Genomic DNA, 12,713 nt, shown 5'->3' with positions numbered 1-12,713 from the left:
TTTGCCTACCATCATCCTTGTCTACACTTAGACACAAGTACAGATGTTACCATTAAAATCTGCCTACCATCATCCACCCTCTGACTAACCACAATTACAAGAATCTTGGCTTTCCATAAGCATCACTTCCCCTGGCTTCTTGCTGATGCTCACTGTGGTATCTTTACCCAGGAGGTCCAAAAAAGTTTAATTTCTCCTTCAAAATAATTAATGATTCACAGTACCTCTTTTCTAGAAACTTCTACATACATATTCTGTTACTGTAACACAGTATCTTGAATGTGAGGATATGAAAATACGCTGATTTTTTTTCTAGAGTAGGTTCAAGACCTCCTCCTACATCATACACAACCAGAGATGTGAAAGACAATATAGAAGACAGTGCCTTGGCTTCATTTTATTTTATTTTATTATTTATTTTGGTTTTTTTGGCTGTGCCACGCAGCATGCGGGATCTTAGTTCCCCAACCAGGGATAGAACCCATGTCCCCTGCAGTGGAAGCATGGAGTCCTAACCACTGGACAGCCAGGGAATTCCCTAGTGCCTGTTTTAAACTTGCTTCTCATATATGTGATTTTTCCTCAGACTGTATTCACCGTAAGTAAGAATGATACCTTCTATTTACTTAAAACTGACAAGACTTCATAATGGATGGGTGAATGGATACACAAAATGTAGTGTACACATACAATGGGATATTATTCAGCCTTAAAAAGGGAAGATAATATTGACACATGCTACAGCAAGGATGAATCTTGAAGACATTCTAATAGACAGACAGGTAGATCAAGTAGGCAAATAAATAAATACTAGTATGTAGGTTCCAGTCGGGATGCCAGAGCACAGAAGCAATGCCCATGCCACACATCCCACCTCCATGTCATTACTGGGCCGACAGATTAAGTAGCTCTGCTGCAGCTGAGCTAGCAGCTGGGTGATCCTTAGACCCAGCACTGAGTAAAGGAGCCCAAGTGAGTCAGGTGAAAGCACCTCGCCTTGGCAATGAAATCTCTTCCCCATTCATGCCTGAATGCCTCCCATGTCCTTCCTCTTCTGAACGAAGAGAAAGAGAACAGGGTTTGACAGAAGAGTTTATCATCCCGATAATGTTAAGCCCATTTTCAAGGCACTCACTACAACCAGTTCACATTATCTTTCTCCCCTGACTACCCCCTTCAAATAAAAACCAGTAGAATATATGTGTCAGTGCTAAATTCTCTCGCTTTGTCCCAGCCTACCCTTCCCCCTCCCCTTGTCCTCAAGTCCACTGTCTATGTCTGTGTCTTTATTCCTGTCCTGCCCTTAAGTTCATCTACCAAATGCAAAATAGATAGCTAGTGGGAAGCAGCTGCATGGCACAGGGAGATCAGCTCGGTCCTTTGCAACCATCTAGAGGGGTGGGATTAAGGAGGGTGGGAGGGAGACACAAGAGGGAGGGGATATGGGGGTATACGTATGCATAAAGATGATTCACTTTATTATATAGCAGAAACTAACACAACACTGTAAAGCAATTATACTCCAATAAAGATGTAGAAAAAATACCCTCAAAAAAAACCAGCAGAATAAATTCCAGCCATTCATGAATTCAAGAAACATACAACTACTTACTAGGTAAAGAACTGCAGCAACAATAATACTAATACTGATAGCTGATAAAGCACAGTGCCTAGTATAGGCACTATAATTCTACTTTATATCTATAAATTAATTCACCACTCACAACAATCCTATGAGGTAAAGTACTATCCTTATTCCCATTTTATAGACAGGAAAAACTGAGGCACAGAGAGATTAAGTCCTTTGCCCACCACATAGGTGGTGAACCAGAATTTGAACCCAGGAAGTCTGACTCTATAGACTCTGCTCCTGACCATACGCTACATGACTCTAAACACACAGGACAGAATATAGAATTCACATTCCTGATCAAAGCTAAGTGTGTTACATACTTTTAAGATATTTTTAATATACCTTTAACTATTTGCTCCAGATTTTCCAAGTAAAATTTATATTGGCTAACCAGGCCTTCTTCAAATTCTCTTAACTTCTGGGTTTCTTTGCGGATCTAAAAAGACCAAAAAAGATTATTTCCTTAAATCAAAATACTGAAATCCATTTTTAAATTACCACAAAATATGAGTGTCCCCACTATTTCTCCCATCTCTAGCTATGCAAAATTTTCAGCTTATTTTGTGTAGTAATTATATCCAGCATTACTATTTACAATAGCCAGGACATGGAAGCAACCTAAGTGTCCATCAACAGATGAATGGATAAAGATGTGGCACATATATACAATGGAATATATTCAGCCATAAAAAGAAACGAAATTGAGTTATTTGTAGTGAGGTGGATGGACCCAGAGTCTGTCATACAGAGTGAAGTAAATCAGAAAGAGAAAAACAAATACCGTATGCTAACACAAATATATGGAATCTAAAAAAAAAAGGTTCTGATGAACCTAGGGGCAGGACAGGAATAAAGACGCAGATGTAGAGAATGGACTTGAGGACACAGGGAGGGGGAAGGGTAAGCTGGGATGAAGTGAGAGAGTAGCATTGACATATACACACTACCAAATGTAAAATAGATAGGTAGTGGGAAGCAGCTGCATAGTACAGGGAGGTCAGCTCAGTGCTTTGTGACCACCTAGAGGGGTGGGATAGGGAGGGTGGGAGGAAGACACAAAAGGGAGGAGATATAGGGATATATGTATGCATATAGCTGATTCATTCTGTTATACAGCAGAAACTAACACAACATTGTAAAGCAATTATACTCCAATAAAGATGTTAAAAAAAAATTATATCCAGCATTACCTTGGTAGATTTTTCTGCCTCTGTTAGGGGTCGTATTTTATAAGAAGGAGTAATGTCTTTAAATAACTCCATCAGAGAAACTATCACCAGCTTTCGAACAGTAACAGCCACGTCAGGATCCTGTTCCATCAGCATGGAACGTAATTCTTTCAATTTTTTAATCTGTTAAAGAAATACCTTATATGGCTAGAGAAATGGCAAGACAATTATAAACAAAAGACAACAGCCTCACATCTGGCACAATAAGTGGAATTCACATAATGGCTCACAGTCTAGTACAGCCACACACAACTACAGACACTGCTCACATTTACAAAAGATATATCACTAAAGCTATAAGTTCATCATATTTTTGTTAAATAAGCAGTTAGAAAAAATATAATTTAAAAAGTATAAATTTATTAATCTATTTATTTTTTAGAAATTCTTTTTTTATTAGGTTTTCTATTTATGATGCTACTTTTTTTTTTTTTTTTTTGCGATACGCAGGCCTCTCACTGTTGTGGCCTCTCCCGTTGTGGAGGCTCCGGACGCGCAGGCTCAGCGGCCATGGCTCACAGGCCTAGCCGCTCCGTGGCATGTGGGATCCTCCTGGACCGGGGCACAAACCCGCGCCCCCTGCATCGGCAGGCGGACTCTCAACCACTGCACCACCAGGGAAGCCCGATGCTACTTTTTTTAATTGAAGGATAGTTGATTTACAATGTTTCAAGTGTACAGCAAAGTGATTCAGTTTTATATATATATAAAAACATATATTCTTTTTCAGATTCTTTTTCATTATAGGTTATTACAAGATACTGACACAGTTCCCTGTGCTATACAGGTCCTTGTTGTTTATCTACTTTATATACCGTAATCTATACCTGTTAATTCCAAATTCCTAATTTATCTCTCCCCTGCCCCTTTCCCCTTTGGTAACCGTAAGTTTGTTTTCTATGACTGAGTCTACTTCTATTTTTAAAATAAGGTCATTTGTACCATTTTTTTAGATTCCACACATAAGTGATATCATATATTTGTCTTTCTCTGTCTGACTTACTTCACTTAGTCTGATAATCTCTAGGTCCATCCATGTTGCTGCAAATGGCACTGGGTTTTCCTAAAACATGTGTGTCCTATATTTCCCTAAAAACACTTTTTGAAATATATTAAAATGTTACATACATCAATGAAGTATATTATTCACCTATACATGAACTAATCAGGAATTAAATATAATGTATCCACATTTAGTTTCAACAAGATCATAGAAAGATCATTTGTATTATGTGATGAAGAAGTGAAAAGCTGATTTCAACAAATGTGCTTGACTGGATGAACTACCACTGCCTGCTGGAGTGCTCTGCTATCTTCAGAATACGCTGGTTGGTCAAAAATGTTTGCCATATAGTGGTGAGAGGACAAATACGCCACCACCTATTTGCAACCCTAACTTGTATGAAATGAGCATGAGGATCCAGAGTTAGAAGACCTGGGTTCCAATCTAGTAGCTATTAAAATATGAAACAACTTGAATTTGTAAGCCTTAATTTTTCAACTGTAAAATGAGATCAAGAGCTCTTGTCTCTATGGCTTTATACTGATTATATGAGATCATACTGGTGAGAAATATTCCAAATTCCCCTCCCCAATTCTGCTCCAGACCTTTCCCCTCACTTTATTAGAAAAGGACAAGTACTACAGCAAAGCATACCCATATGAATTTTTTTTCTATAAATGTAAATAATCTATTTTATCATTCAATAAACAAATACTCATCACAGTAGGATGCTGGGGACACCAAGCTAAAAAGAATAGTACCCCTTAAATGACTTCATGTATATTTTATCATTTAATCCTCACAACAGTTTTAAAATAGGTACCATCTGGATTTCCCTGGCAGTCCAGTGGTTAAGACTCCACACTTGCACTGCAGGGGCACAGGTTCGATCCCTGGTTGGGGAACTAAGATCCCACATGCTGCGTAGCGCAGCCAAAAAACAAAAAAGTACCATCCTCTTTTTAGAGATGAAGAAAATGAGCTTGGGTAAAACGACTTTCCCAAAGTCTAACAGATAGTACTTAAAAGAGCCAAGGGGCTTCCCTGGTGGCGCAGTGGTTGAGAGTCTGCCTGCCGATGCAGGGGACACAGGTTCGTGCCCCAGTCTGGGAAGATCCCACATGCCGCGGAGCAGCTAGGCCTGTGAGCCATGGCTGCTGAGCCTGCAGGTCCAGAGCCTGTGCTCCACAACAGGAGAGGCCACAACAGTGAGAGGCCCGCGTACCGCCAAAAAAAAAGAGCCAAGACTGAACCTCAGGTTTCTTGAGCCCACATGTTATAACTATCACCACCTTTACCCCCATGCCCATGGCTCACTGATAATTCATTATAACTCTTCAGTCTACTTTATTTAAAACAGATAGACTTTTTCCGGACTTCCCTGGTGGCGCAGTGGTTATGAATCCGCCTGCCAATGCAGGGGACACGGGTTCAAGCCCCGGTCTGGGAAGATCCCACGTGCCACGGAGCTACTGAGCCCACGTACCACAACTACTGAAGCCCGCGCGTGTAGAGCCCGTGCTCCACAAGAGAAGCCACCGTAATGAGAAGTCTGCACACCGCAATGAAGAGTAGTCCCCACTCGCTGCAGCTAGAGAAAGCCCACGCACAGCAATGAAGACCCAATGCAGCCAAAAATAAATAAGTAAATAAATTTAAAGAAAAAAATTTTTCCACTTACAATTATTCCTGAACTAATCTCACTGGCTTTTGTGTACCACCTTCCTTAATAACTCTGCAGATCAGTCAAGCAACTTGCAAGTTGGTTCCTCCTCCCTAGTACTGTTAATTTTTACACTTAACCACTTTTAGAGTTACAACATTAAGTCCAATATCTTCATTTAGAGATGAAGAAAGTAAGACTCAGAATGTTTAAGTAACTCTTCTAAGACTATAGATTTGGATTAGGCTAAGGTCCTGTGTACTCTTATTTTAACTCAGCTACTACATTTTGTTAATGCTCTTCCTTTCTGTGTGTGCATACAGCTAACAAAAGAATATTAAAAGATTAGACTGATACACCATATAATATGAAGAGCCTAAGGAAATTAATTATACTTACATTACTTTCTGGATCTGATAATATGGCAGATGCCAAGGCTGCGATACGCATTTTCTTCTCCTGTAGTTTCTTCTTCCTCTCAATTAAATGTTCTTCTAACGTCAGCTCTTTAATGGGTTCTTCAATGATCTCTGAAACAGATTAGGTTTCCCCTCTTAAACATGTCTTTATTTACAAGTATCCAAGAACCTTAATTAATAAAATAATTTTCTTGTAGTAACAAATAATCGGGACTTCCCTGGTGGTGCTGCGGTTAAGAACCCGCCTGCCAATGCCGGGGACACAGGTTCGAGCCCTGATCTGGGAAGATCCCACGTGCTGCAGAGCAATAAGTCCATGCACCACAACTACTGAGCCTGTGCTCTAGAGCCCACGAGCCACAACTACTGAGCCCACGTGATGCAACTACTGAGCCCGCGTGCCTAGAGCCTGTGCTCCGCAACAAGACAAGCCACCACAATAAGCCCATGCACCACAACGAAGAGTAGGTCCCGCTCCATGCAACTAGAGAAAGCCCGTGCACAGCAACGAAGACCCAACACAGCCAAAAATAATAAATAAAATAAATAAATTTATAAAAAACAAATAATCATGATAGCTAACTTTTATCAAGCACTTGCCATGGGCCAAGATTACTACATATCACCCTCTCAACAATCACATGAGGCAAGTACTATCATTAACCCAATTCTGTAGATACACTGAGGCAAAGAGAAAGTAACTTGCCTAAGCTCATATCCCTGGCAGAAATGGGATTCAAACCCAGGCAGTCTGACTTAAGAGTTCACATTTTTAATTACTGTGCTAATAAACCCACAATAATTCATACTAATTAAGGGAAAGAGCAATCTCATTTAGTTTTTTTAAAAGTACATGCTCCTTTATTTTCAACTCTATAGTCCTTTGAGCTACACAAAAATACATCCACCTTAAGAAATTCACAGGGAATTAGATTTAATAAACACACAAGCATAATCTGTAATGAGCTGATGAAGGATGCCTAAAAACAGTTAACAGTTGTCCTGTAATCTCATTTACACTAATATGGTTTGCTAAGAGAAAGTAAAATTTAACCAGCTTGTTCTATCACAAATTCCAAACCAATATAGTTTCAAACAATAAAATACGTTCAGGGCTTCCCTGGTGGTGCAGTGGTTAAGAATCTGCCTGTCAATGCAAAGAACATGGGTTCGAGGCCTGGTCCAGGAAGATCCCACATGCTGCGGAGCAACTAAGTCTGTGTGCCACAACTACTGAGCCTGTGCTCTAGAGCCTGAGAGCCACAACTACTGAAGCCCGCATGCCTAGAGTCCGTGCTCCGCAACAAGAGAAACCACCGCAGTGAGAAGCCGGTGCACCGCAATGAGGAGTAGGCCCCGCTCGCCGCAACTAGAGAAAGCCCACATGCAGCAATGAAGACCCAACGCAGCCAAAAATATATAAATTAAATAAATAAATTTATTTTAAAAAATAAATAAAATACATTCTTTCAGTTTAACTTTGATTAGAACTGTTCTAGCTCTTAGAACCCACATTTAGTTATGTAAAGCAGACATACATAAAGTATAATTGGTCTAAGAAAGAACCAAAATAATTTTGTACCACAGAATCGTTTTTACAATTTAAGCTAAAAAGTGAACAGTTATTTGTAGGTAGGTCCTTCTTTACAATTAAAAAGAATTCAAAACAGTAACAATTTATAAGATTCTTCATGCATACCTAGACATCACAAACATAACTGAATAAAATTTTCCATAATAAAAGCAACAAAAAATCAAATTACAGGGCTTCCCTGGTGGTGCAGTGGTTGAGAATCCACCTGCCAATGCAGGGGACACGTGTTCGAGCCCTGGTCTGGGAAGATCCCACATGCTGCGGAGCAACTAAGGCCGTGCACCACAGCTACTGAGTCTGCACTCTAGAGCCCATGAGCCACAACTACTGAGCCCACATGCCACAACTACTGAAGCCTGTGCGCCTAGAGCCCATGCTCCACAATGAGAAGCCACTGTAATGAGAAGCCCACGCACCACAACAAAGAGTAGCCCCCACTCGCCACAACTAGAGAAAATCCGTGTGCAGCAACAAAGACCCAACACAGCCAAAATTAAATAAAAAATAATTTTTTTTTTTTTTAAAAGACTCAAGTTACACAAAGTAAGACTTTCAAAATGTGGGAAAATGTTCGAAATGAGCTTGAAATGACCAGTACTCCAAAATGCACATTCCAGATTTTATGTAAAATTAATTCACTATTAAGTAAAAAAATGTAATTCTCAATTAACAATTTAGTAACTAGAAAGATGCATCCCATTACCTTCTTCAGGTTCCATCTCTTCTTGATCCTCTTCATCTTGGTTACTGTCAATAACTATATGGAAAATATGCATATTAAAAGTGTGATAATATACATAAGTGGTAAAACCACAAGGAAAACCAGGGAAGTGATTACCATAAAACTCAGGAAAATAGTTACTTTTGTCAGGAGGGAGCAATTAGTGATTTAGGGGAGTATAGGGAAGTTTCTGGGTGCTGGCAGTACTTCCTTCTTGCCCAGATGGTAGTTTTATGGGTATGCTTTTGGTGATAAACCACCTACCTTCACATCTTTGATTTCTAGACTTTTGTGTGCGTTTTATTTCACAAAAAATACATGTAAGGAAAAAAAGGCTAAAAAAGGATGACTAATATGCTCTAATTTTAGAAACAACAGAATGAAATACTCTGAAAAGAATCACCTTAACCTTGTGGCTTCAGCTGTACTCATAGTACAATGGGCACCTGAGATAACCATCTGTATTTCCAGCCAAAATCATCAAGTGTGCTCTATGACTAACTGTAGCTATCCCCTTTTGTAAATATGGGTAAAAGTTAAAATAAATATTGAATGAAAAAATTTTGAACGTGATTATTAGTAAGGAACTAAAATTTTAACTAATACATGGGCTGATCACCTGGTTTCTCTCTCGTCTGTGGGATTATACCACTTTTATCTTTAATAGGAAGTAAGTGAATCAGTTCCTTCTCTGGTGCAGTTTGCAGAGTTCTTGGTATTTTTTCATATTTATCTATAACATGCTCATGCTTCCGCTTCCTGGCGTGAACAGGCTCACTACAAGAAAAAAAAATTTAGTTTCAATATATTTAAAAAAGAACCTAGAGACCTATCATTTTAAAAGCACAGAAAAATAAACCACTAACCAAACCTTTAATAGGCATATAGATATTAGCATCTAGACCAGGCATTTGTACAGTAAATGAATAAATGAATTGTATGGCCAACCATAAAGACCCAAACTATGGCTACACTTAGTTTTCCCTTTAGAGGCAAAACAAGGTGAAAGTTACAGCAGATTTTTCTTTGAAGAATATTCCACAGAGCCAAGGGTGACATCATGCTATTTTACTTTCCCCAAAACTGTCACAACATAGCATGGACTTTTGACTTAGAAGTATCTAAGTTTAAATTTCAGATCCACTACTTGTGACAATGGGAAAGCATTAGTTTCCTCTCTGTAAAAGGGAATAATATGTACCTAATAGGGTAACAAGGACCGAGGCATGTGTAACATGGCCATAAAGAACTCAGGACTGCTCTGCCTCAAACAAAGAACAGCATACTTCACCCATTCACTCCACTTCACTATTCAAACTCAAAAGAAATAAAGATATACACTAAATAAAATCAGCTTGTTTTATTTATGAACTAACCTTATTTAGGAAATAGACTGAATAGGGTTTACTCTTTGTAAACACTGTGTTCAGAGATGAGCAGCATCTTGCACTAACCACCTAAGTAAAATTCAGAACCAAGTTTTTAGCACTGAAAGGATGTGAATGACTATAATCTAAATGAAGTATTACCTAGAAGAAAGATCTCTCGTTAGAAAAGACGCTCTTTGCCCTAAATCCTTCATTAACTGTAAGTCATCTTCATCCATCATATCTAAAGGAAGGGCTTCCTCCTCTTCTTCCTCTTCCCTCTCAATCCTTTTACCTGTTCCAACAACAACAAGAAATCAGAAACAAGTATTAGAAATGTAGAACGCTGCATTTTTGTGTCTATGATAGGAAAAGCATGTGCTTTACTAACACCTTAGCCCAGTGTTTCTAAACGGGAGCACTACTGATACGCTGGGCAGGACAATTCTTTGTTGTACTTGGGTGTCCTGGGCTAGGCAAAATGCCAGCATCTCTGACCTCTGAAATCTAAATGCCAGGAGCATTCTTAGGTCACTGTAACAACCAAAAAATAAGTGTGTCCACACATTCTGCAATGTCCTTCAGAGCATTTGAGATCACCCAGTTCTTAAATGCTGGGTTCCTTAAAATTCTGTTCTAGGTTCTCTTATTTTCATGCTACACAGTCTCCATGGTGATTTTACCCAAGCCTAAGGCTTTGATTACCATCTACATGTTGATAATTCCAAAAACTATTCTCTCTAACCCAGATCTTTCACTTGAACATTATACTCTTATATCCAACTGCCTGAGAGACTTCATTTAGATGCTCAACATATAAGAATGAAGAAATCTTTTGCTTCTATTTTTAAAATGTAATTACTAACACATCATGCTTTTTAAATTCTTCTGAAATTTACATAGATCTTTAAAAACATCTAACTCAACCAATGCATTTTTGTTTTTTAAATAGATGAAGTACCTGGAGATTAAGTGACGGACTAAGGCCACACTGCTAGTAAGCAACAAAATTAAGAGAAAAGTTCAAGTTTCCTGACTTCCAGTCCCATGACCTTTTATACATCACAATAACGTGTTGCCAAGGGATCAAACTAAATAGGTCAGGATAAGAGAATGAGATGGGCATGGGAAGAATGAATAGTCAGATATAGCCAAATATGAATTCCCTGAAAGTATGAGTAACCCTGTAGAAAAACTGGTCTGACTCAAAATGGTCATATTCCTTACCTGTTTTTTGAGTACTTGGGAATTTTTGAACAGGTTTACAAAAGAATAACCCTGACAATTACAGCTTAAATTCACTCCAAGTTTCCAAGTGAAAAGAAAGCCAGAAGTTTAGAAAACTAAGTGAAACTTAGCAATACTGTGAAGAATGCACCAGAGAAAAGCAATGTTCTTACCTTAGCTAACTGCCAGTGAACGGAAAAGTGGCAGCACTGGCATGCCCAACAATTATTTACATTTGCTACTCTGAGTCTGTTTTCCCAAGTATGTTTTGTATCTTCAGATCTGCTTTCTAGACAAACTGAAAGGCGAGTCTAGCTCTTTCTCACTGTGAATATTGTACTGAAATGTTTTCTCATACTAATTGTGATAAAGCATATAGGACTACGATCCTTACCTACTTGTAGGAAGACCTGAGAACAAGAAGAGTGATTACTAGAAAGCAAAGTTATTCCATGAAGAACATTTTAAAACAAATCAATGGAAACTGGAACACATGAATGTTTTCACAATTACCTGGTCGTTTTTCCTTTGGGTCCTCCAATGGAATAGGTTTCTTAGACACAGCATCTTTTACAGCTTGTCTTAGTTTCCTCTGTTCTTTTCGGTACTTCTTGAGAGTGCTTTGTTGTTTAAATTGTTTGTTTTTTAGCTTGTTTTCAAGTTTGACTTTACTAGTTTTTAGCAACTTCCGAAAGCTTGGGACCTGTTTTTTATTTCTTCTCTAGAAAACAACAACAGAAGAAGCACTGCATATCCAGAAATTTAAATTATTTTTAAAATCAGGTTAAAGAGAATTGATTATAAAATTTCATTAGACCAATTCCACAATTTTAATGTCTCACAGCCATGGGTCTTGGATATAAAAGCTAAAACCACACTATGGCATTAATTCTACAGAATGGCACTAGATCATCAGTTATTCAACAGGAGGGTCTTCCTGTGACCAGAATCCACAGATGCTCAAAGGAGTCTAAGACTCCAAAAAAGGTGAAGAACCACTAAGCTAGTGGTAAACGGTTATTCAAGGCTAGCTTAACGCCTGTAGTTTGGCATAATAAGAGCAAAATGCTGGCTGTATTTCACAATAACTGACGTTTACATATCGCTTTACTTGTTTACAAAGTGCTCTAACATATTACCTCCAACAGCCTAGTCAAGTAGCGACAGCTGTTATCCTCATATTACTGGGGAAGCTACGGCTTAAAGAGTTTGTGATTTGTCAAAGACCCTTAAACTAAGGAAAGCAAAACTGAATTCGGGTATGTGGATTACAACTCTCTTGCTGGTGACCTCTCACTCAGAAATTACTCGCTTTTTTATCTCCTACCCTTTAGGGAGAAAAAAACGGACTTATTTCAGGTCCCACAACTCATAAGCTCATTGAAGGCAGGACCCTGCTTCTCATCTGTGAAATAACGGGTTCAGAAGATGGTCTTGTAGAACCCTTCAAATCTGACATCCTATGTATGAACTCAAGACTCCGTGCTAGTCTCACTGCGGTCCCTTGAAGCCAAGCGCGCACACCGGGCGATGAAAAAGGAGCCAGGTCTAAGGGCGGGGACGCTGACAGCACTTAGAGCCAGGAGGGACCCCCTAATCTAGGCCACAGCCCCCCATACAAGGGCGAGAACCGCCGAAAGGCTGCACCAGGGAGCGACTCTGTGAGCCAAAGGGGCCATAAGCCGCGGGGACCGGGCTTCTAAGGACACTTACCGCCTTCATCCTTTAATCTGCAGGGGAACCCAGGCCCGACCAATTCACCAGGGGCAGGGGTAATCCGGGAATTCCGAAGAAGAAACACACGTGCGAAACCAGCGTCACTGCTCTAGCCGGAAGGGGCTCCTAGCCACTTCCCAC

The 12,713-nt window shown here is 39.4% G+C and overlaps 1 protein-coding gene across 8 annotated transcripts in view; it reads right to left on the bottom strand.

The window, feature by feature from the left end:
* NOC3L (NOC3 like DNA replication regulator) overlaps positions 1–12,707 on the bottom strand; it is a 45,106-nt gene extending 32,399 nt beyond the window's left edge. For all 8 annotated transcript variants that reach the window (XR_009559231.2, XR_009559230.2, XR_009559232.2 and 5 more), the window contains exons 1-8: positions 12,570–12,707; positions 11,370–11,577; positions 9,792–9,924; positions 8,882–9,039; positions 8,245–8,298; positions 5,928–6,058; positions 2,824–2,985; positions 1,976–2,069 (exon numbers count right to left, since the gene is read on the bottom strand). Coding sequence is in view for 4 of the 8 variants with exons in the window: in XM_030865135.3 (XP_030720995.1) it covers positions 1,976–2,069; positions 2,824–2,985; positions 5,928–6,058; positions 8,245–8,298; positions 8,882–9,039; positions 9,792–9,924; positions 11,370–11,577; positions 12,570–12,578 (949 nt within the window). In the remaining 4 variants the exon portion in view is untranslated. The remainder of the gene's footprint in view (positions 1–1,975; positions 2,070–2,823; positions 2,986–5,927; positions 6,059–8,244; positions 8,299–8,881; positions 9,040–9,791; positions 9,925–11,369; positions 11,578–12,569) is intronic.
* Positions 12,708–12,713: the final 6 nt, after the last annotated feature.

This window comes from Globicephala melas, chromosome 16 (assembly GCF_963455315.2).
Source record: "Globicephala melas chromosome 16, mGloMel1.2, whole genome shotgun sequence".
Classification (NCBI taxonomy): domain Eukaryota; kingdom Metazoa; phylum Chordata; class Mammalia; order Artiodactyla; family Delphinidae; genus Globicephala; species Globicephala melas.
Note: the sequence above shows the minus strand (reverse complement) of the source record. Positions and strands in the feature narration are given on the sequence as shown.